The sequence below is a fragment of the Achroia grisella genome, unplaced genomic scaffold, assembly GCF_030625045.1.
Source record: "Achroia grisella isolate CSIRO2021 unplaced genomic scaffold, CSIRO_AGI_Agris_v1 utg900, whole genome shotgun sequence".
NCBI classification, from domain to species: Eukaryota; Metazoa; Arthropoda; class Insecta; order Lepidoptera; family Pyralidae; genus Achroia; species Achroia grisella.
The window spans coordinates 4,593,707-4,616,266 of NW_026713059.1; the positions used below are offsets into that span (position 1 = coordinate 4,593,707).

The following is a 22,560-nucleotide window of genomic DNA, read 5'->3' on the forward strand; positions in this document are numbered from 1 at the left end:
GATGAGCCGGTTATTATTTCTTTTTGATAGGTCCCGCACGAGGTAGACAAGTGAAAGCCAAGTGGCAACAGTCACACACAAACACATCGTTGGTTATTTTATACATATAATTTGTACATATGTATATAAGCTATAAGACTAGTACATTAAAGTACTGCATTTTTTTATTTAGAGTATTATGACTTTAAAATGCCGCGTACAGGAAATTTTGTCACCACTGAGGGAGACTAAAATGTTGTGCGGGTACCTAGTATCATATTCTATCCTAGTATAGACGCTAACCAGCTAGCTTTAAAAACTGTGTTTCGGTTGTAGGAAGATATAGGCAGCAGGCAGCAAGATATAGTGAAATTGCAGGATAAGAGACCATTCGTTCAATTTTATTCCATTGCTGGTCCGTTTAATTTTTCGTCGCTCTATTCATATAAAAGAAACAGTGCTAAGCCGTAATGTAATAAAATGGTGTATGACAGCGGTCACAAGGTGTGCGTGCAACCAGCGCTCGAGGAGGTACGCGTGCAGCACTACCACCAGTTGCGGAGGCTGGTCGCGTTGCCGCAACACTTTGTTGGCCTCAGCGACGAGAAACATCTTCAACGACCTATATTTGCGGATATTGTAGACAAGTACGGAAATTTATTTACCGTTATACTATAGCTTTGCAATATCTGACGTAAGAGGCGATGATTTTGACCTTGGAAGTACAATGGAATGCGAGTAGAAAGATTTTTGCTGAAGAAATATTTTTTTATACTATATTCTATTGTATATATGTAGAGACATGAATAGGTGTGCGATGTGTAAAGTACTGTAATATTCTGAGCATGTAAATGTGGACTAAAAGAACGAGAATGACCACGAGCGACGGCAGTTTCACCGTGCATTTTTTGACGCCTTTTTATAAGTAATTATCATTGAAAAATGGCAGCAGATGACCGCCATTTTTGGAACAAATCCGCCACAATGGAACAAAAACGTAATTACAGATTTATTGATAATTTATGCATCTTAAACGTACCCAGAGATAACAATAATTGTGATATAATAAATAACATTTTAAGAAAGAAAGAAATTAAAATAAATCATATGCGCAAACACGCGCCAATGAGTGTATAAAAAAATCGCTCACGATTGTGCGCGCTCCTGATCGCGCGTAAAAGAAAGTGTCGTTTAAAGGTAGGTAATGCGTACAGGCACGGGTGGCTGGGCGGGCGGGCGGCGCAGCGCGTGGAGGCGGCGCTGGCGGCGCTGGGCGGCGCGTGCGGGCGCTGGGCGCGGCGCGGCTCGCTCGCCTGCACGCCGCACCTGCACCAGCTGTGCGCGCGCCTCACGCGCCCCGAACACTTCGACGCCAACTTTAAGGCCTGCAAGGCCGCCGGACAGGCCGTCGCCAAGATCGACTTGTACGTACACACACCTAACCACTAAGCCTTCTTTCGCTCTACACACTCTGCAACCGTACGCGTGTAATTACAATGTGGAGGACATTGTAATTACACGCGTACTGTTACCACTATTGAATATTGGGTTATTATATTATTGAGATTCTTACCAGTCAGTTTCGGCTCCGTATCCAATTATCCGGTTTATGCAGCTAATATCACTTTAGGTATATATTTGGTAACCACCTAAACTAGATGACTTTGGTTAGCTATTGAGAAAATATGGCATAATAAATAAACACCTAATAGTCATTCAAATTGACACCTTTAAATTTCGGTAATGTATTTATTTGACAGTCGGCTATTTCGATATTTTCGATTATAAATGTGCACCTGATTGATCACAGTGAGGATGAAAAAATCGAGTGGATAACAGTTGGAACAGCTACTCTCCGACGTGAACTCGAGGCCCAAGCGCGAAATTTATGGACAATGCTTATGTCGTCGCTCCAAACAAGTTGCCGCAATGACATTGAAACTGTAGACACTTTTATCGCTGGTGCGAAGCTTGCTCTAGATAATAAATACTTGCCCAAGAATGCAAAGGAACTTGCCGAAATAAGTGCTAAACAGCAAGCACTGCGGTCAAGTATGCCAGAGGTAATATCGAAGTTAAAACTTTTTGACGAAATTATTTATCTACTTTATAAGCATTTTATTTTTTTATGTAATTAATCTCTTCATGCGTAAACTTTTTAACATTATTTTATTGAAATCGTTGGTGTGCGAATGGCTCTGGCTTAATTTTCTTTCGTAGATGGAAATTACAGTACAGGAATTGAAACATAAAGGGCACATGCTGCGAACATGGGGAGGAGATGCATCAGTTGATGAAACTATAAAAGAATGGGCCAAGTTGAGAGACTTAATACAGAGTCAACAACAGATGTTTGAACAGCAGGTAAATATATTCTGTTATTGTGTTTTCTCTTTGCCTATATATCCTATCCTATCCTCTATCTTGGAACGTCTAGTCGTGTACTTTAGTTTTCTTTAGGACGCTATTGATAACGGATTGCTAAGTAAGTAGGGGTCTCCTCGTCTCTTTAGGCCGGTGTTAATGTTGAAGACTTTTGTGATCACATGACTTTTTTCGTCTCTTTACATTTTGTTGACATGGATCCTTTTCAGAGACCAACATTCTGCTCCACATATAAGTGTGAGGCGGGCTGTGTTTTTGAATATGTTGTATAAAATGAATAATGATCTAACTTTGTTTCAGGCAGAGATTGTGAAATCGAGTTTGAAGGGCGAGTGGGAAAACCTGGAAGGTAGCGTGGAAGCGTGGGTGTCTCGGTGGCAGGCGACGACGGCGCGCTGGTCGGAGGGTGGCCTGGGGGGCGCGGGGATCACGGGGGGCTCTGGGATCGCGGGGGGCTCTGGGATCGCGGGGGGCTCTGGGATCGCGGGGGCCGCGGCTGCAGCCGAGAGGTGCGGCGACGTGTTCACAGCACGTGACCACTACAGCGCACTCTGCGACAACCGAGATCGTTTACTGTAAGCCTAGAACCTTTAACAAACCATTTCAGTGTAAATTAGTTTAGATTAAACCTTCAATTATAAATCGACATTGACATCATACAGTTACATACTTACTGTTATTAGAAAATTGTTGATACTTTTGTTTGAAAATTGGCTTACTCACAGCTAGCCATTACAGATACTATAATACCACATTCTAGTAGTTATTATCCTGGGTAATTAATAGAAAAGATATATATTGGTTACTGTAATATACTCTAATAGATTATATACATCTATTATGTGATTATTGATTTTTGTAGTTTATTAATTCAATTTATTTCTTTTTTATTTTCAACAGCAAAGAATGTGAAAAATTCGATATGAAACTTGAACCAAGTAACGTTTGGGATGATGCTGAAAAACTTATTCAAAATCTTGTTGAATTATGGACTCCGCTGAAAGAATACAATGAAGGTATTTTTTCTTTATTTATTGTGTGATCACAGATTCTCTAATATGTAGGTACATACTCGTACTTTCGGTAGTTGTAATTGAAATTATTGTACGAATTAATACAAAATTTTAGATTACTACATTTACCACACATTACCATATAATATTAATTTCAATCATCTGAAGTATTAAGTTTACATACAGGTACATAATTAATAATGTAAATATGTAATTTTTAGAATATGATTCGATTGCTGAGCAGGAATGGATAGTGTTCCAGAAAAAGCTACACATTTTAGATGAGTTCGTGTCTAATTGGAACGGACGTTTAGAGCCGTATACGATGATCACTCTGTATATACAACAAGAACTAGAGAAGTATTCCGTAAGCAAATTTATTTGTATAGTTACTTGTTATCATTAAGATGATATCACACTCGACAGAACCGGATACGTCGTACGAGATGGTATACAGAGCGATATAGTTATAGGTACCACATTTGTTAAGAATGTTGTGAATTTCCGCGTGTCTCCATTAATCTTCTATTAACTTGTTTATATTTTCATTCTCCTGTGTAGTAATTTTTAAAGTCATAAAAAATTGATGTGTGTTGCAAACAATATCGCGTATTATTTACTGGGATTAGAGACTTTTACTAGGATTATTACATTAAAATTTTTACTTGGCTACCTCAGTGGATTTGTGTATTTGTTTGCTACACTGTGCTATATTTCAGAAACTAGTACAGTTATTGATTAGAAGTTTGAAATATATTAGATACTGTTGACCATATAATGTTAATGGTTACACTTTTGGGGGGTGGTATATATTATAAGTTCGGTATCGCATAAAATATGAAACAAAACTGTACGTTTTGACTTATAATGACGAAAATACCATTCCCAATTATGAAATTGAAATAATTCTAACCACGGCTGTTTATGAGAAATCTTCAAAAGTCTCCATTTAAGAAATATTTTTTACACATCAACTCAGTATTGCTTCCGTAAAATGTACCTATATGATTGCTTTTCTATATTCTATGGAAATAATTATCTGACTTGAGTTAATTATAAATAGGATCTAACGATATTGCTGAAATATCTACGGGGAAATGACTTTACTGAGCAACACTGGCGCGAAGTTTACGGCCTACTGGACATGGAGTACAAGAAACCCGACACCCTAATAGTGAAGGATTTCCTAAATGTGGCAAACAACATTAAAAAACAAATAAAAGCTTTACAGGTATATGGCGACATTTTTTTTATAAATGATAATGGTAAGGTTTACCCGCCTGTGCTAACGGTTTACGCTGGCGCGAAACCAGTGGAGGTTGATAAGATGAGCATGAAGTCAGGCCAGTTAACTGGCCTGAGGCGGTTTCATTATTAAATTCACCAGGAATTTATCACAATGGTTTTCAGAGAAACCGCGTAGTTAACATGACATGGTATATTGCTAGCAATGCGATCATCAGTCCAGGTTAATAATAATTCCCTTCCCACCGTGCGCCGACATTTGGTTATGGTAACTTATATATCATTCAAATCATTACTGCATAGCATATTACTAATACTAAGATTATATTGCGATAGTTATAGCGTAATTGCAATACCTATATGCTTATTCTCTTTCCCTAGGGTAGTACAGGATTTATTCAGTTACTCGTCTCTTACGATATTCTGTGAACTCTACTATTCTGTGTCTTGACGTATATTGTAATTAAAAAATATTTTAATAGAAAATTAGTACGAGTGCTTCAAGCGAGGCGGCCATCAGGAGCGCTCTCAACGAGTTAGAGTTGTGGTACGCTGGCGCCAAACTTGCTATAATATACTACAGTGACAAATCTAAACGACCCACGCCCATTGTGAAGGACTTCAAAGAGATACTTACCAAGGTCAGTAAGCCGTTTCTAAGGCTATGGTAGACTACCTGTGCCCGCGGTTTCACCAACGTAAATTATATGCCTGTGTTCTGATGTATATTTGTTGAGTTCTATTTTTGTAAAATTTTATTAAAATCCATTCAATCGTTATGACGTCCAAACATAGTTTAGTTACGTTGATAGTCTAAATTAAAATAATATATTTTTCACTATATTTTCCGTGTCTATATTTATTACATATGTAAATGGTCTAGAAATAAACAAATACATATGTAGTACAACATAAACATTAGGTGGAGGAACACCAGTGGGTGGTGTCGTCGGTGGGCACGTCTGCAAATTCCGCGAGCTCGTCTTGGGAGGCTCGACTACGCGCTGCCCGTCAGCTGCTGCGTGCTGCGCATCACGTACAACGCAGGTCAGTTAGTACCTATGTAATAGTGCGCGACCACATACATTATCTGCCTATACACGTCCGTTCTTTCGTGCCTCAATCGGCTTTCTCGCAAAAAATAATGAGCATGTAAATATAGACAAAGAGAACAAGAAAGACCCACGCGCCTAATTAGCGCATTTTTATAATAACAAAATGGCAATTCTTGAGCAAAGACTAAATTATAGAATTATTGTTATAACTTGTAAATCTTATACGTGTCTTTTGGAAAATAAAATCTGCGGAATAAAAAATAAGAATTTAAAATAAATTGAATTGAAACGACACATAAGCGCAATCAGATGTATTAAAAATATGCAATCACTCATAATTACGAGCGTTAGCTCTCCCAATCTTGATAGCTCCTGATCGCGCGTGAAACCATGTGCCTTGTAGTCAGCTAATGAATGATAAAACAGTAGTCTTTATCATTTGAAACTGCTATTAGAATATATAGTGTCTTTTAAGTGGTGTGAAATAAAAACCTGTATAGCTTTTTATTAACGGCCTCTTGACGGCCTCGGTGATATAACGGTATAGCACATAGCTTTACTTCTGATTGTCGCGAATTCGATTCCTCGCATGGCACATCCATTTGTATTTATGAATATGATTGGTTGTATTGGTCTGTGTGTTTTCTAAGTATATTTTTTCTAAGTGTATGTCTTTACAAAATAATATGTATATCAGTTACCTAGTACCTAAAATACAATCTCTGCTTAGCTTGGGGCTGGATGGCGTGTAAATTGGTCAGAGATATTAATCATTATATTACATATAAATAAATCACATAGAGCCATGTATAAATATATTGCAAATTATACTAAGAACTTGTACCTCAAATCCTTCTTTCTCTTTTTCTTCTTTTTTATCTTTAAAATGAAATAGACAATGCTCATTATAATCATTAACAAAACCTCTGTGTTCTTCATGATAATCGTACACGGTAAAGATCAAGTTTTAACTCCAGTTTCGCTCCATTGACTTATATAAAACTCGTGTGTATTATATATAATTTTTTTACTTAGGTAGTTGCATACACTTCGACTATTAATATTGATATTAGGGACATGCTTATACATATACTATATAGCGTATAAGAAATATTTTAATATCCGAAGCTAGCGTGTTCTGCTGGGGCCTATTATTACTTCATTCATTTCATTATATCTTTAATGTTGACTAATTTGGTATTATAATAGACGTGTAGTGAGTATTTAGGGATTGTTATTAGTATGACGGTATACATATGTGCCACAGATGTATGGATCCGTATACTATATTAAATGTGCTCTTTAGTTTATTATTTCTTTAGTCTTAAATTTGTATAAGATACTTTTTGTACGTTGTCGCAAGAACAATCTATTTAGTCGGTTTGTAAATGTTTAGAAACGCCGAATTTTTTATTATGGCATAGTAGTAAAGTTGTTTGTTCACGCCGTTGTGTTATAGGTATTGTCACCTATTTTTCTTGGTTTATATGAAAGTAAACATTTTCGATAAATAAGCCTTTAGTCCACAGAAACACGGCTGTCTTATTATAATATGCCTACAAGACTAATGTGGTATTGAAATAGAAATAGTCTTTATTGAAATAAATATGCAATTAATATTATGCACTTTTGAATACTATATTTTTTTATTCTATCTCTCATTCGAAACACAGTCTTATCACAAGAAGAATTAGCAAGAAACTTTACCTTTAAAAGAGTATATCTACTCTTTTAAATGAATGTTCTTCAGAATTACGTTCGTCTGAATACAAACTGCCAAAGTTGACAAAAGTAAATAAATAGTTACTTGAGTAACAAAATGAAACAGTCATGATTTAATTTTGTTTACCTCATTTATTTTATAAAACACTGCTCAAGTTACCGTTATGACTAGCGCCTACTAACAGATAGGCTAAGTAATTAAAAAAAGACAAACAAATATGTAATTAGATACAGTATTAATTAGTAATACAGTATTTCGTAATATAGTACGATTATCCATATTATTAATATTATAAAGTTGAAAGTTTTTCTGTCTGTTTATTACCTTTTTATGAAAACTGCACGGGTAATAATGATATTTGACATGAATATAGATTGTACCACGAAGCCCTATAACCGACTTCGTGTCGGCTGTCTTTTATCTCAAAAAAAGCAGACGTTAAAAACAGTTAGTGTATTATAAACATAATGAATATACAGAAACGTCACGGTTGATTACAATGATCTCTCCAGATAATGGACACACTATGACGTGGTCGGCAGTATTCAACGCGATAGGTACCTACTCCTTCAGCTACCTATTTGAAAAGAATGTTCATTATACGGATATACAATAACAACAGGATACATTTACTGATTACGACAAAAATGGTTATTCGATATACCTAGTAGCTCGGCCCATTTCGCGCTTTTGTTAGATTTTTAACTTCTGTAGTACGTTGATCTCTCTTAACAGTTTGTTACATACTCAGTAGGTGGTATATTATTATCTTATCTCTGCCAGCAATATACCACTGTTTCGCTTTATTTTATTATTATCATCCCGTAACAAAAGTATGGTTTAAACCTATTTTTATGGGTGGGGTGAAGTTTGTTACATATTAATGTGGACTAGTGGAGCTATTGCAAATAGCGCACCATGTCAGGGTGACCTCCACGCGGTTTCCTTAGGAATCTATGAGGTCGTACGATATATGCTAACTAAGCGGTCAAGTTAGTTATCTCAGACTCATCCCATCACCTTCAAATGGTGTCCTCATTAACTATCAAATTAACATCGTAGTATCAGCAAATATTTTTGAATACTATGTTATACACTTTTTTCTGTTTGTGTGTCATTGATTAAATTGAAACACGAAAGATGATCATTAAAATTATAGAGGAATTAATTTGGTAGAACATGTCCGTCGCACTTTTTTATCCCAACGTATGATGTATTATTCGTCTTCGAAGGTCCGAAAAAAACTTATGATCTCATAATGCCGTGACAGATGGATAGAACAAATAGAACATGTAAGACTAATGAAAATTACCGATTAATCGTTTTTTAACATTTTGCTATACCTACAACTCTTTATCAAGAATTTATAGGCCATTCTCAGGCCATTATAGATGTATGTTAGTAATAAAAGATGAATAAAGGTTATTCATAACATGGTGACAACATGTAAACTATCTAAGTTCGTAGATAACGCGGGTTCACTAACCTGAGATTTAAACTTTATATCATCTGAAATGAGGCAAGAAACTATAAAGATAGTAACTACTACTAAACTGTATCTATATTAACACTCATGTTAATATAGGTATAGTTTAGTAGTAGTTGATGTTGATGATGTTTGAAATATATTTCATTAAAAAGCATCTGTTACGTAATATTTAATTACAAGAATACACACAATATGATGATAGTTTATTAGCAGGTTCATTAATATTAAATGTAATAGTACTTGTATACTTACAGAAAAAATATGACAGAAATTAAACCTATTTTTGTGATTAGAATTGTATGCAATACTAGCTGAGCCCGTGACCTCGTACTTCGGTTTATCCGATTCTGCGATGTATATATGTCTGTGCGAACAAAATACGAATAACAAAATTCAGAACACAAATTAAAAAATGTTAACATTATTGTTTTGGGTTGTATTATAATATTATAAATTGATAAAGCCTTCCAATTTACGCATATGTCTTTAATAGTAATATTAAAAATACGAAAGTGTGCCAGTCTGTCTGTCTGTTTGTAACCTTCTCAGGACAAAACAGTTGCAGATTTAATGAAACGTGATGAGTGATGTGTATGATATATCGGGAGAACGCGTAAACGATCTATTACCTATAAAAACAGACGAGATTGCGACTAATAATACGGGTTTCAGATAAATCTGGCATAGTATTCAGCGTTAATAATAACTAAATACCCAAATATATCACGATCGGCGTAGGTACATGCACGCAAACAGGAAGGGTGGTCTAAAATAGCCTACGTGACTGTAACTGCATCGAATGGCCCGACTGGATCTGAGGAGACGTAAACTTCTATTTTGATTGACGAACACTAGTTCGGTACTGCCGTCTGTTCCTTTCAGTCGTTATGTCGTGAAAATATAACACAGTCCACACTTCCACAATTATAATATTTGTATGGATGGGATGTATTTTATGTTACTATATCTTTTGTCTACGTTTGTATTTGGCATAAAGTAATACTAATGCAATTTCATCAATTGTTTAAATGATGGGAGTGTTTTAACAAGCAATCATACGATATTGGATGTTATGTAAACGGACAGTTTTATTATTAAGTTTTGTGTGAATCGCCCGATTAAATTAAGCCTATAAGTACAGTTCTTGTTATACCATTAATTGGGTTAACTTTACCTACCAAATAGAGTTACAGTTCTATTTTCAGTTAGCTTCTGGTCAACTTGACACTGATAAGGGGTTATCTATGAACTGTCGAAATTTTAACAATTTATCTAACACTAAAGAGGCCACACTATTATTGTTTTAACTCGTCAAATAGTGACATCATGTATATCACCACACCTTTAGTTGAAATTAGCAAACATAATAGGCACGTCTATGGCTATAAAAGCTAAGCCCTTTTGAAATAAAACACACCCGCCGGGATATCAAATTTTGGCATTGTATATATGGTATACATTAATATTTACTTGACGATAAAATACCGTGGTAGGTATACGATTTCTTGTTTAATGATAATGTCATTGATGCTGAAAGAACACAGAAAAGAACTGCGGAATTAACATAATATGCTATGTATTATTACTGTATTGTAACTGTATACATAGGTATCTCTAACTTTTGTTTTCATGTCTCCGGGCATTAAGAGTCAGAGTAAGAGCTTGTTACAGCTTTATACATTTTTTATTATATTAAGGAATCCACAACAAAATCAACAACAATATACTACTATATCTATCTTAGCGAGTATAATATGCTACAGGGTTTTATTTTTGTATTTGTACTGGATTAGAGCTACGGTCAGTGAGTGACATGAAAGATCGATTTTTGTTTTGATTTTTGTTTACAAGATGTTTTTTCACTACATTATTGTAGTGAAAAAAGTTCCTGGAGTAGGGTGAATTACGACCGTGTCTGTATTTATCCATATTTTTAGGCTGACATTTGAATTCCCTCAAAGGAAATTTAATTTGCTACTAACAGTTCCAACAATGAGTTCTTGGCTACAAAATGTTTATCGCCCCAGTTTTAAAGGTCACACCTATTACTTGTAACATTTGGGGGAATATTCGATAATTATCTGTTAATAGGTCTATGTTTGCTATTGAAGTGAACTCAGTGAACTCATTTCACATCTGAGAACATAAATCTGTGACTACAGTTCATTAGAGAATAAAGGGAACCCTCCTTTGTTATCCCTTTACGAACCCTCTTTTTGTTTTGTATAGAACCTATGTTTAAGAGTCACACTTTCGCAAGTGATTTTTAAACATTACTCATAGTAACTACGGAAACAAATAAAGCAACTTCACGGAAAAAAGCCTTATTAAAGCTTAATTACAAGCTTTAATAAGGCTTTTTTTCGGTGAAGTGAAGTGAGTAATGTTTAAAAATCACTTGCGAAAGTGTGTTATCACCTTAAAAATTAGAATTCTTGATATTTGAGTCTATTTGAGAGACCTTTAATTATGGACCCAGATTTGTCTTACCTCTGTCTTATTAAGTAAATGGTTTTAAAAAGTAGATTGATTTAAAATACGACGTAGATCAACCACCATATGCTGCAAAAAAAATGTATTGTGTTCACTTTGTGAAATGTTGACAGACGGACAGATAAAAATATAATGGCATGTGACCAAATTAGAAATTACACTCTGTTCATGTACCTAACAATAGCTTTAAAAATACAGATGGGATTCGTATCTCTAAGTTAGCAAACAGACTTGGCGCTGTTGCTTCTCCAGATAGAATAATAGTACTGTTTATAGATGTAGCGACAGCGAGACTTGCTTATTTTAGCTCCTTTCATAGTATTATGTCATATGTTAGGTGTATTACTTTGTGGTATGGGGACAATATATTATGTATATTGAAACAATACCTTAATGAATATCTATTTCAAACGTTTTTATTAACTTGTATTAGTAGTTTCTGAAATATAAAACCATGAATATGACAAATGGTCTACCCTTTGTCGTATTCACAACTCGCATCGCATTTTTGATGGGTAATCCTAAAAATGCTAGTGAGACAGTTATTTCAAGAGATGGAACGTCCATTAGGATTGCGACTGTTTTATCACAGCCGGATGTGTAGGGCGGAAGGCCAGCCAGCGCATTGCGGCTCGCAGTCGTCGGTCGTCGTATCTATCCACCGGGTACCGCGTGACTGATATGACACCCTATGTTGGTTACTCTCGCTTTTAGGCTGCTAATATACAGTCGATAAGTCGTCACGTTGCCTGAATGAGTTAGGTTACTAAACTTCGATTACTTAGGCGATTCGCCAATCGGAATCTGTCGATACATCATGATTGACCGAGAACATACGAGCGGTCTTACAACGTATCGTATAAAGATTGCCTAACATACTAAAACATATTATGTTATCTGTGCTAAAACTGATACAAGCTGTTATATGTCAATTTTCATTAATTATTGATAAAAATTGACATACTTTTTTTCCAATGTTTATTAGTATAGTATAGTGTATTCAATCCTAACCTAACCAATCTTCAAATTAGAAATAATTTTGGTCAGTAATAAATACTGGCTGCAATTCTTAAAAACAAATTAAAAATTTGATTATGTGTAAATCTGTGTAGATTATCTATGTACTAGTACTACACTAATCACCATGTATGTTCTCATGAGGCAAATTCAAATTCAAAATATCTTTTTTCATGTAGTCTGTAATACAGACTCTTATGCTATGTCAAATCTACCGTTAGTTCGGAATGATTTTGAGATAAGAACCGACAAGAAACTCAGCTCGTATTATTTTCAAATTAATGTTGTACAAATACAGATGCATTTTTAAATTCAAATTTAGGAGAATGGAGTGACCACCAGCATATGCTATTGCTAAAGCAAATAGTCTAATCAGTGTTTGTAACCCGAACAGACCAGTCCCCACAAGCAGCACCCGTTCACGAGTATGACGGATACTCGTGAAGAGTAGAAATACATTTTGTTTGTGTAAGCGTAAATCGTGCTCTTGTAATGAACTAATACGTTAAATATACAAAAATTTCCAAGTTTGTACGTTTTTGTTGTCGAAATCGGATTTTAGTGATAGATATTTTATCGCATGATTACTGTTTTTTTTATTTAATTAACTAAAGTACTTATCGTCTTAAATAATAATTGATTGTAATGAGTTGTCACTCAGTCTGAAAATATTTGACTTAGAAATCGTCTATTCGATAATTAATTACTTTAGCTAATAAGTATCTTTAATCTGTCTCATATAAATAATTTAAACCTTAAAATTAAAATAAGCAAGCCCACTTTAGCCCACAGCTGAACATACTCCAAAGGTACGCCACTGGGGAATATCTTCATTACTTTACTTCCCGTTGTAAGCTACTAGTAGCATCTTGTTAAAAATGAAATCTATTAGGTATAAATTATTCCCACGAGAGCACAGACCACCCTCAAGGTCAACTTGGGGCCGGTGCCGTGTATGTATGAGAGAGATAAAGGACAAGGGACAAAAAACCACAGGAGTTGATGGAACCTTATTCTTATTTATTTTTGAGACAGTAAGGGCACCTTTAGTTTTTTTGAAGTGATCAGCATGATATTGGCAGTTATCCTTCAAGAACTTACATATCTCCTGCGATATTTATTATGGTTTAGTATTGCATTTAATTATGGACCATTTGCAATTACGTATCATATACAACATAGTTTGGGTCTGCAGATGGTTAATAAACGATCCAATCCAACGCAACTTTTTTGTTTGTGATAAATATAGCCCAAATAACTTGTATTACACCTATTCTACAATATAATACAACCTACAATATATTTTCAAACTAATTAAATAAATACTTGATTCAATGATTGAAAATAAAGTCAATAAGTACCTACCTAGGTACAGCTTTAAAAATTGATAAGGGAATTAATTAATTAAAAAACTTAACTTTATTTTGAACAACAAATATTTCCATGGTAGAATTTATAAAGACATATATAAAAAAGATATAAAACTAATTAATCACGTGGTTAAAATAAAATATACTCTATACAAGATATGTATAAGTAAGATTTATAGAACTTAGCAGATGTTAAGAAGCTCATAATGGGATTGCGATGTTAAAAGGCTGAAACAAAAGCGCATCCCAAAGTCGCCGAAAATGCAGTGTTATTTTTGTTGCCTAGTGCCCATTTCGGAGAACGACACGAGCAGGCGGGTGTGCGGCTGTGCGGGCGGAAGCGGTCGTCGCCTCAAACAGGGCCGCACTTGAGCTTTTGTGATTTTATATTTTAAACTGCCCCATGGCCGCATCGCACTGTTGTAAATAATGATGTAAGACCTAAAATTTCTTACAACAAAATACAATCAATGTTACTACTATTCATACTGATGATATAATATAGATAGGTTTAAAATATAATCATTAGATTTTAATTAAAAGCCAAGTAACGGTTTTTATCTTTGCCTATATTATAGATGAGTAATAATGGAATAGTGTACCCACCTGCTTTAACGGTGTGTGCTTGTGAGGCACTAGTGGAGGATGATAGGGATTTGCACGAGTACTAGTCAGTTAGCCCATCGTGGAAAATTCATTAGTTAAATTAACCATAGTGGTTTCCTGGAGCAGACTGCGTGGAGGTTGTTTGGACATCGTACAATGGCACCACTTGTCCGTTCTACTTACAATCCACCTGTGTTGACCCATTATAAAAGAAATAACACTTAGTAAGATAACTAACAAGTAAAATAGGTAGGTATGAAAAAAAATTGTAATAATTATTATTACATTTGTAATTATTACCTATAGTAGGAAATAAAAATCTGGACTAACAATGTATATAAAGAAACGTTATTATCAAAGTGATATCTCATGTTTAGTCCACATTTCCAGAAACTGTTTAATTATAAGCTTTATATGAAATAAATTATTTAACTATTAACAATGTCCATAATTTTATACACGAACTAAGAATTTTTACATAATTTAATTTATTATATGTATTGTAGTATTTTAATCTATCTTAACCTTTACTTTTTATTATGTAAATATGAGGTAATTTATGTAATAAATACATTAATAAATATTGCACTGATTTCTAAATTAATTTATATTTGCAGTTCTACAAACTAAACTAATAAATTTAATTTAATAACTAATTAATTTAATTTCTAATGTGACGTCTCTTAAATACAAATAATATAGACTATGCATGGATCAATAAGGAAACATCTAAATCATCTTTTGTATGATTAGAACTTATAGCCTACATTAGACATTTTAAATACATCCCTGTATATGTAGGACAGCGGGGCGGAGGGGAGCGCGAGGCAGCGCGAGAGTTGTTCGGAGCAAGTCGAGGCGCGTACAGTGCAGTGAGTGGCGCACGGGGAGCCTGCGTTTCGACATGGCTCTACGCGCTTTGTTTATCGTGGTGGTGTTTATCGCCGCCGGGGACGCAGTGTATAATAGAGAACGCGACCGTCTTCGCGCTGAATCTCGTATCCTGGACCGTGCTTGTGAACTAAGTTCTTGTTATCCTGCCACCGGAAACCTGCTTATTGGACGCGAAGCACGGCTCTTTGCCTCGTCCACATGTGGCGCCTATGAACGTGAACGGTACTGCATTGTATCACATCTTCAAGATCGAAAAAAATGCTTTTGGTGCTATTCAACTAATAACACAATACACGACCCAATGTTAAATCATCGAATTCAAAATATCATTTATAAATTTACACCAGGAACGAGATATAAGTCCTGGTGGCAATCCGAAAATGGAAAAGAAAATGTATCTGTTCAGTTGGATATGGAAGCTGAATTTCATCTAACACATTTGATAATACAGTTTAAAACATTTCGTCCAGCTGCTATGTTAGTCGAGAGGTCTTTTGACTTCGGCAAAACCTGGCGTGTATACAGATACTTCGCACACAACTGCGATGAAGCTTTCCCCGGAATTCCAAAGCATACGCAACGTACTTTGACAGAAATTGTTTGCGAATCTCGTTATTCAGGCGTCGCACCATCTACGGAGGGAGATGTTATACTACGAATTTTACCATCTAATATAAATGTTACCAACCCATACTCGGAAGAAGTGCAAAATTTATTACGCATGACTAATTTGAGAATAAATTTTACTAAACTCCATACTCTTGGTGATGATTTGTTAGATAATAGAGCCGAGATTCAAGAGAAATATTATTATGCTATATACGAAATGACCGTACGTGGTTCTTGTTCATGTTACGGCCACGCATCTCGGTGCTTGCCTATGCCTGGAGTGGAATCTAAAAACGACATGGTGCATGGGCGGTGTGAATGCACTCATAATACTCGTGGTTTGAATTGTGAATATTGTGAAGATTTCTTTAACGACCTTCCGTGGCAACCAGCTGTTGGAAAAACATCTAACGCTTGTAAAAGATGCACTTGTAATAATCATGCAACAAAGTGTCACTTTGATGCTGCAGTTTATAATAAAACTGGAAAGATAAGTGGCGGTGTATGTGATAATTGTCAACATAATACTATGGGTGTCAATTGTGAACGTTGCAAACCAAAGTTTTATAAGGACCCTAATTTAGATATACAAAGTGCAGATATATGTAAACCATGCGATTGTGATCCGCAGGGAACCACTGATGATGAGATCCTATGTGATGATGAAACAGATATTGTGAATAATAAAACTGCTGGTAGGTGTTTATGTAAATTGAATGTTGACGGAGCTAGATGTGATAGATGTAAAGACGGCTATTGGAATTTTGATGCTTTTAGTGTTGAAGGTTGCACATTATGTACATGTAATGGTTTGGGCACTATTAATGAAAGAGGTTGTGATCCTTTGTCTGGCAATTGCTTTTGTAAACGACATGTTACTGGAAGGAACTGTGATCAATGTTTACCAGAATTTTATGGACTCTCAGATAGTGACGATGGTTGTACACCTTGCGATTGTGATGTTGGGGGGTCAATTGACAGGGACTGTGATGTCATAACCGGACAGTGTAAATGTCGACCAAATGTGATGGGTCGTCGTTGCGATCAACCAATACAAAACTTTTTCGTTGGTGCTCTTGATTCAATCGTATTTGAAGGTGAATCTAGTCTATGTGATTCTCAAATAGACGACAATGCTATTCAAAGTCCACAGTGTCATGTTGTCATTCGGGAGAATTTCCCAGATGGCAGAAAAGAAACTTGGACTGGCCCTGGTTTTATGAAAATTCAAGAAGGTAGTTCATTAGTGTTCATTATAGATAATCTAAAAAGAAGTATGAATTATAATGTGTTAATTAGATATGAGCCTCAATCTAATTTGAATTGGGAAGAAGCTACTGTACTCGTAAAAAGACTTACGCCTGTAGACCTCGATTCACCGTGTGCAAATATTAATCCAGAAGATGATATTATTAATACTTATTTGCCCTCAAATCAACGAAGTGTTTTGGTAAAGCCACCAGTGTGCTTAGAAAAAAATAAAGAAACGGAAATTCGTATTTATTTAGGCCTTCAAGACAAACGTAAATCAAATCCTCGAGCTTCTGTATTAATAGATTCTATTGTTCTCATACCATCTTTTGAAGACTTGCCATTCTTTTCTAATGAAACTGTTCTGAAAGAAGAATTCGATCGATTTAATTGTGGAGATATGTATTATTATGATCTAAATAGAGATACAGTCCCTGAAATTTGTAGAAAATATCATGCTAGTATTGGTTTTTATGTAAGAAATGGTTCAGAGTCATGTCAGTGCGATCCTTCTGGATCCAAAAGTTATCAATGTGATCAATACACAGGGTATTGTCAGTGTGTAGAAAATATTGTAGGAGCGAGGTGTGATCGATGCGCTCCTGGTACATATGGTTTCAGTAAATTTGGTTGCAAACGTTGTGATTGTAATAGTATAGGATCTTTAGACAATTTCTGCGATGCAACAAGTGGGCAATGTAAGTGCAGAGCGAATACTTATGGCCGTGCCTGTGATTTATGTCAGCCAGGATATTTCAATTTTCCGCAATGTCGACAATGTGATTGTAATGGACATGCTGTAGAATGTGATGACAAGTCAGGAGCTTGCAGAGAGTGTAGCGATTATACTGAAGGTCATCGTTGTGAAAGATGTATAGAGGGCTATTATGGTGATCCACGGCTTGGTGTAGACATTCCTTGTCGGTCTTGCCCCTGTCCTGGCGTAAAAGGTGATACAAATAGGAATAGTCACGCTGACCGTTGTGAATTAGATTCAGAAACAAAAGATGTAGTTTGTGATTGTAAAGAAGGGTATGCAGGACCTCAGTGTGACGTTTGTGCCGATAATTATTATGGCGATCCTGCTAAGAGCACTTGTGAAAAATGTGAATGTAATGGAAATATTGATATTACTAAACCAGGAAACTGTGATCCGTATACCGGTAAATGTTTGCAATGTCTTTTTAATACTGCTGGAGATCATTGTGAAGTATGTGAAGATGGATATTATGGCAATGCTTTGGAACAAGCTTGTTATAAATGCAATTGTTCTGTTTTAGGTACTAACTTTACAAAAGGTAACTGTGATGGTATAACTGGACAATGTCCTTGTTTCAATAATGTTATGGGAGTTAATTGTGACCAATGTACTGAGAATCATTGGAGAATTGCTTTAGGTACTGGCTGTGACTCTTGTGATTGCGATCCGATCGGTTCGCTTTCACCTCAGTGTAATCCTTATATCGGGAGATGCGATTGCAAACCCGGTCATGGTGGTAGACAATGTGATCAATGCCAGGAAAATTACTGGGGTAATCCTAATATAGAGTGTCATACATGTCAATGTGATTTACACGGATCGGTTACATTACAATGTACGAGAGAAAACGGTTCATGTATCTGTAAACCAGGAATCGGTGGATACAACTGTGACAAGTGTGCTAGAGGTTATCTTGGTCAGGCGCCGAATTGTTACACATGTGGTGAATGTTTCGACAACTGGGATCGCATTATAAATGATTTACAAATCCAAACGGAATATGCTATTGGCAATGCAAGTAAAATAAAAGTTGTTGGTGCAACAGGAGCATACACTAGAGATTTTGAAGAAATGACAAAAAAAATTGCTGATGTAGAAAATATGCTTCAGACTGCTAAGTTAGGCCAAACAACGGTAAACGATTTGCAGTCTGAAATTACTAGCTTGCAAGATGATTTGACTGGAATAAAACAAAAGGTTGACGATAGTAAAAGCCATTTGAATGATGTTACAGTTAAAATAAACATGGGGACTGCTACTCTAGGTGCACTGGGAAAAAGAATTGATGATCTAAAATCAGAAACTGATAACTTGAATAATAATGTTACTAATTTACAGGAAGCGAATTTGGAAGGAGCGCTTAATTTAACGCGTGAATATAAAGAAAGAGCAAGTAAAGCTGCAGAGGAAACCGAATCTGTACAAATCTTAATTGCTAATACTGACAGACAAATTAAGAATACTGATCGCCTCATTGAAATGCAATATACTCATTTTAATAGCAATCAAAATGAAAATGACCAAAAATTAAGTGACATGCAAAGACAACTATCGGAATTAGACTCTCGATTACCCAAATTAAATGAAAAGATGTGTGGTCAAGAAAGTGATAGTTGTGATATTTGTGGTGGAGCTGGTTGCGGCAAATGTGGTGGAATATCATGCGATAAAGGAGCAGTAACAAAAGCGCAACAAGCATTAGACTTTGCAAATAAAACAGAGCAAAGAATAAAAGATCACGAACACACAGCTGATGATATGTATCGACAAGTTTCTTTAGTTAAAAATGATACTATTGCTGTTCGATCTAGAGCTAAAGATTTGTTTGATCGAGCATCTCAATTTCAAATAAATGCGGAACGTATTCTTAATGAAAGTCAAGATTTAACTACTGAACTGAAAGACTTCTTATCTAATACTTCTAATACTCCAGCAGATGTGAGAACCTTAGCGAATGATATACTAAATTTAACTATAAGCACAGAACCTAAAGAAATAACAGAGCTATCACAGCGTATTAATGAAACCGTCTCGCACCTTAAAAATATAGATAAGATTATAGAAGAAACGAAACCAGACTTAGATATCGCTGAAGCTCTTAAGCGCAATGCTACAGCTGTAAACCAGTCAGCCAATTTCACATTAAAAACAGCAAATAAAGTTTTAGAAGCTTTGGATGAGGCACAAGCAGCCCAAGACGCAGCTGAGAACGCTATTAATAAAGCCAAGAGTGATATCGATGCAGCTAAAAGTGACTTGATACCTATTTCTACGGAAACAGAACAAGCTCAGAAAAAAGCAAATGAAACAAAAGAAGAAGTAGATAGATTAAGAAAACGCCTGTCTAAATTAAAAAAAAATGTATCGATTATTGAAAGGGATGCTGAACAAGTGAAAAATGAATCAAACGACGTTGTTAATAAGGCTGAAGGAGCTGAACAGAAAGCGAGTCAGCTGAGACGGGACTTTCAAAAAACAAATATGTCTCTAGCAGAACGTGCAAAACAAACATCAAACTCGAGAGATCGAGCACAACGATTGTTTGATCGTGCTGCAAATCTAACTGCGGTTACTCACGACCAACTAAATAAACTTGAAAGCATGGAAAATATGTATAATGACCATAAGATGCAGTTAGACGAATTAGAAAAAAAAATTGGTAATCTCAATAATGACATGAAATACTATCTATCTGAGATAACGAAACGGTCTAATTATTACAGATCTTGTACTACTTAAACGATTGCATTATACATTTTTTTCGTTGGACCACGTTGAATCCATGATCGATATGAATTTTAGATTGTAAAATATTGTGTTAATTTTACTAATTGTAATTTCCATAAGTGCCATAACATTATGCATTTTTAATTATTATATCTAAATATGAAGTGTGTAACTAAAATGTGTTAGTTGCAATATGGATTTGCATCCATATTGCAATCTCACTGATTTTTAAACATCGTATTTTTGTCATGAAGTTAATGAACTGGGAGGTGAAAGAAGCTACTGTATATTTTAAGCTACATCCTTAGGTTTTATTGAAGTACAAATAAATTTGAAATGGAAATATAACTTTAACGTTATAAAATTATACAAAGTTCATAAACTTTATGTAACTATATTTTTAAATAGTATAATCACATTAAACAAATATGTAATGTGCGAAGGCAAATCCCGATTTAAAAGTAAATTTAATCTTTAATACTTCGTATTATTTTGTGGACAATATTTTTATCATTATCAAATCTTTAGAATAGATACTTATTGAAACTATTATTCCAAAGAATTTTATTACTCTTAGCTCTTTTTTAAATCTTTATATCTAAGCAAAGTCATTAAATAACTAACTTATGATTTGCTGATTCAAATACCTCAATGGGTATTGTCTGTACTCTAGTAATAACTTAACAATTTGTAGATAATTTATAAAAATAGTGAGTACTTAAGATACTGTAACATTTAAGTGTCTATATTATATCCAGTTTGTGTAAATAAATATTATATGTAAATCTATATTTTAAAATAAATTTAAATAACATTTTATAATTGTAATTTGACATGGGTTAGCCGTTTTCTAAACTGATACCTTTATGTTAAATGTAACATGGCATTTGTATATGCCTATATTTTATTCAAAGATGTAAATAGAAACCTAAGAATATATTTTTAAATCGCTGATTATCAAAAACTTCGCAGGCGAGTTACATTTTTAATTAATATCAATGTATTTTCTTTTCTGTTAAAAAATACTTCTCTAAATAATCAATATAGACTAAAGCTTTAAATATTTCATTCGTATTCGGTACATTAACTGGCGTACTATAGTGACCATTCGCATTATTTTACAGAAGTTCCCTATTTGTTGTTGTGACTTCCTCATTTGAAAATTGTTGATGATATCTTTTGAAGTTGTGTCCCATTTCATAGTTTTTTTTTATCCAAAATTATTAACAATAATATTTTACAATTGATTATTGATAAACATATAACCCGATGTATCGCCTGCGCGGGTTGAAAAAATTGCCATAGTGTTTTTGTATGCTATTTTAATATTTTATTTACCAGTACGTAAATTAAAAAAATGTTTTATTATATATATATATTGCTTTTAATTTATTAAATCCTGGCCCTAACTATATTGCTTATAAAAGAAAATTTTGTTGACGAAAATTACATATGTAAATAGGTGTTTTAACCTATGCAAGAGAATCTTAATCAGCTAATATTTGGTATATCCTTTTATCACAGTTGAAAGGATTTCAACAATGTGTAATAGTGTTTATTAGAATTTCTATTAACTTAATAACTAGTGTATCAATAATGTCTATACTATACATCCCGCTTTTCGTTGTTTGTCTTCTTGTACCTAGCTAGGGCAAAAATGTCTGACATAAAGAGTCGTCACTAACAAAAAAAATGGTCTGTAAGTTATACATATACTGACCACTTATTTTTACTTACAGTAATATCAGTTGGTATGAACCGTACGAGTATGTGTGGAAGTTGTAGGTATGTAGTAGGAAGTTGAATGTATAATTCAGCTCATTCACACTTACCAAAACGGCAATCTTTTTGGTTTGGTAGGTGAGAATACGGGAGATCAAAGACGAAGGGCGCTCTTTCCGGTTCATTGGCAATGCATTTTAGCATAGTACAAAGTCTGCTTAG

At 34.8% G+C, this 22,560-nt stretch overlaps 2 protein-coding genes across 2 annotated transcripts in view; both read left to right on the forward strand.

Moving 5' to 3' along the window:
- LOC131853358 (cytoplasmic dynein 2 heavy chain 1) overlaps window positions 1-22,560 on the forward strand; it is a 78,980-nt gene that overhangs the window by 8,788 nt on the left and 47,632 nt on the right. The window contains 10 exon segments of the mRNA XM_059204226.1: window positions 474-626; window positions 1,194-1,403; window positions 1,790-2,042; window positions 2,200-2,343; window positions 2,665-2,939; window positions 3,265-3,380; window positions 3,599-3,744; window positions 4,441-4,608; window positions 5,105-5,263; window positions 5,545-5,669. Of these exon segments, the coding sequence (XP_059060209.1) occupies window positions 474-626; window positions 1,194-1,403; window positions 1,790-2,042; window positions 2,200-2,343; window positions 2,665-2,939; window positions 3,265-3,380; window positions 3,599-3,744; window positions 4,441-4,608; window positions 5,105-5,263; window positions 5,545-5,669 (1,749 nt within the window).
- LOC131853377 (laminin subunit beta-1) lies at window positions 15,228-20,789 on the forward strand. The gene has a single exon (XM_059204245.1). The coding sequence runs from the start codon at window positions 15,280-15,282 to the stop codon at window positions 20,626-20,628; it is 5,349 nt and encodes a 1,782-aa protein (XP_059060228.1). The 5' UTR covers window positions 15,228-15,279; the 3' UTR covers window positions 20,629-20,789.

Coding starts and splice junctions, on each gene's coding strand:
- LOC131853377 (XM_059204245.1), top strand. CDS start 15,280: ATGGCTCTACGCGCTTTGTTTATCGTGGTGGTGTTTATCGCCGCCGGG.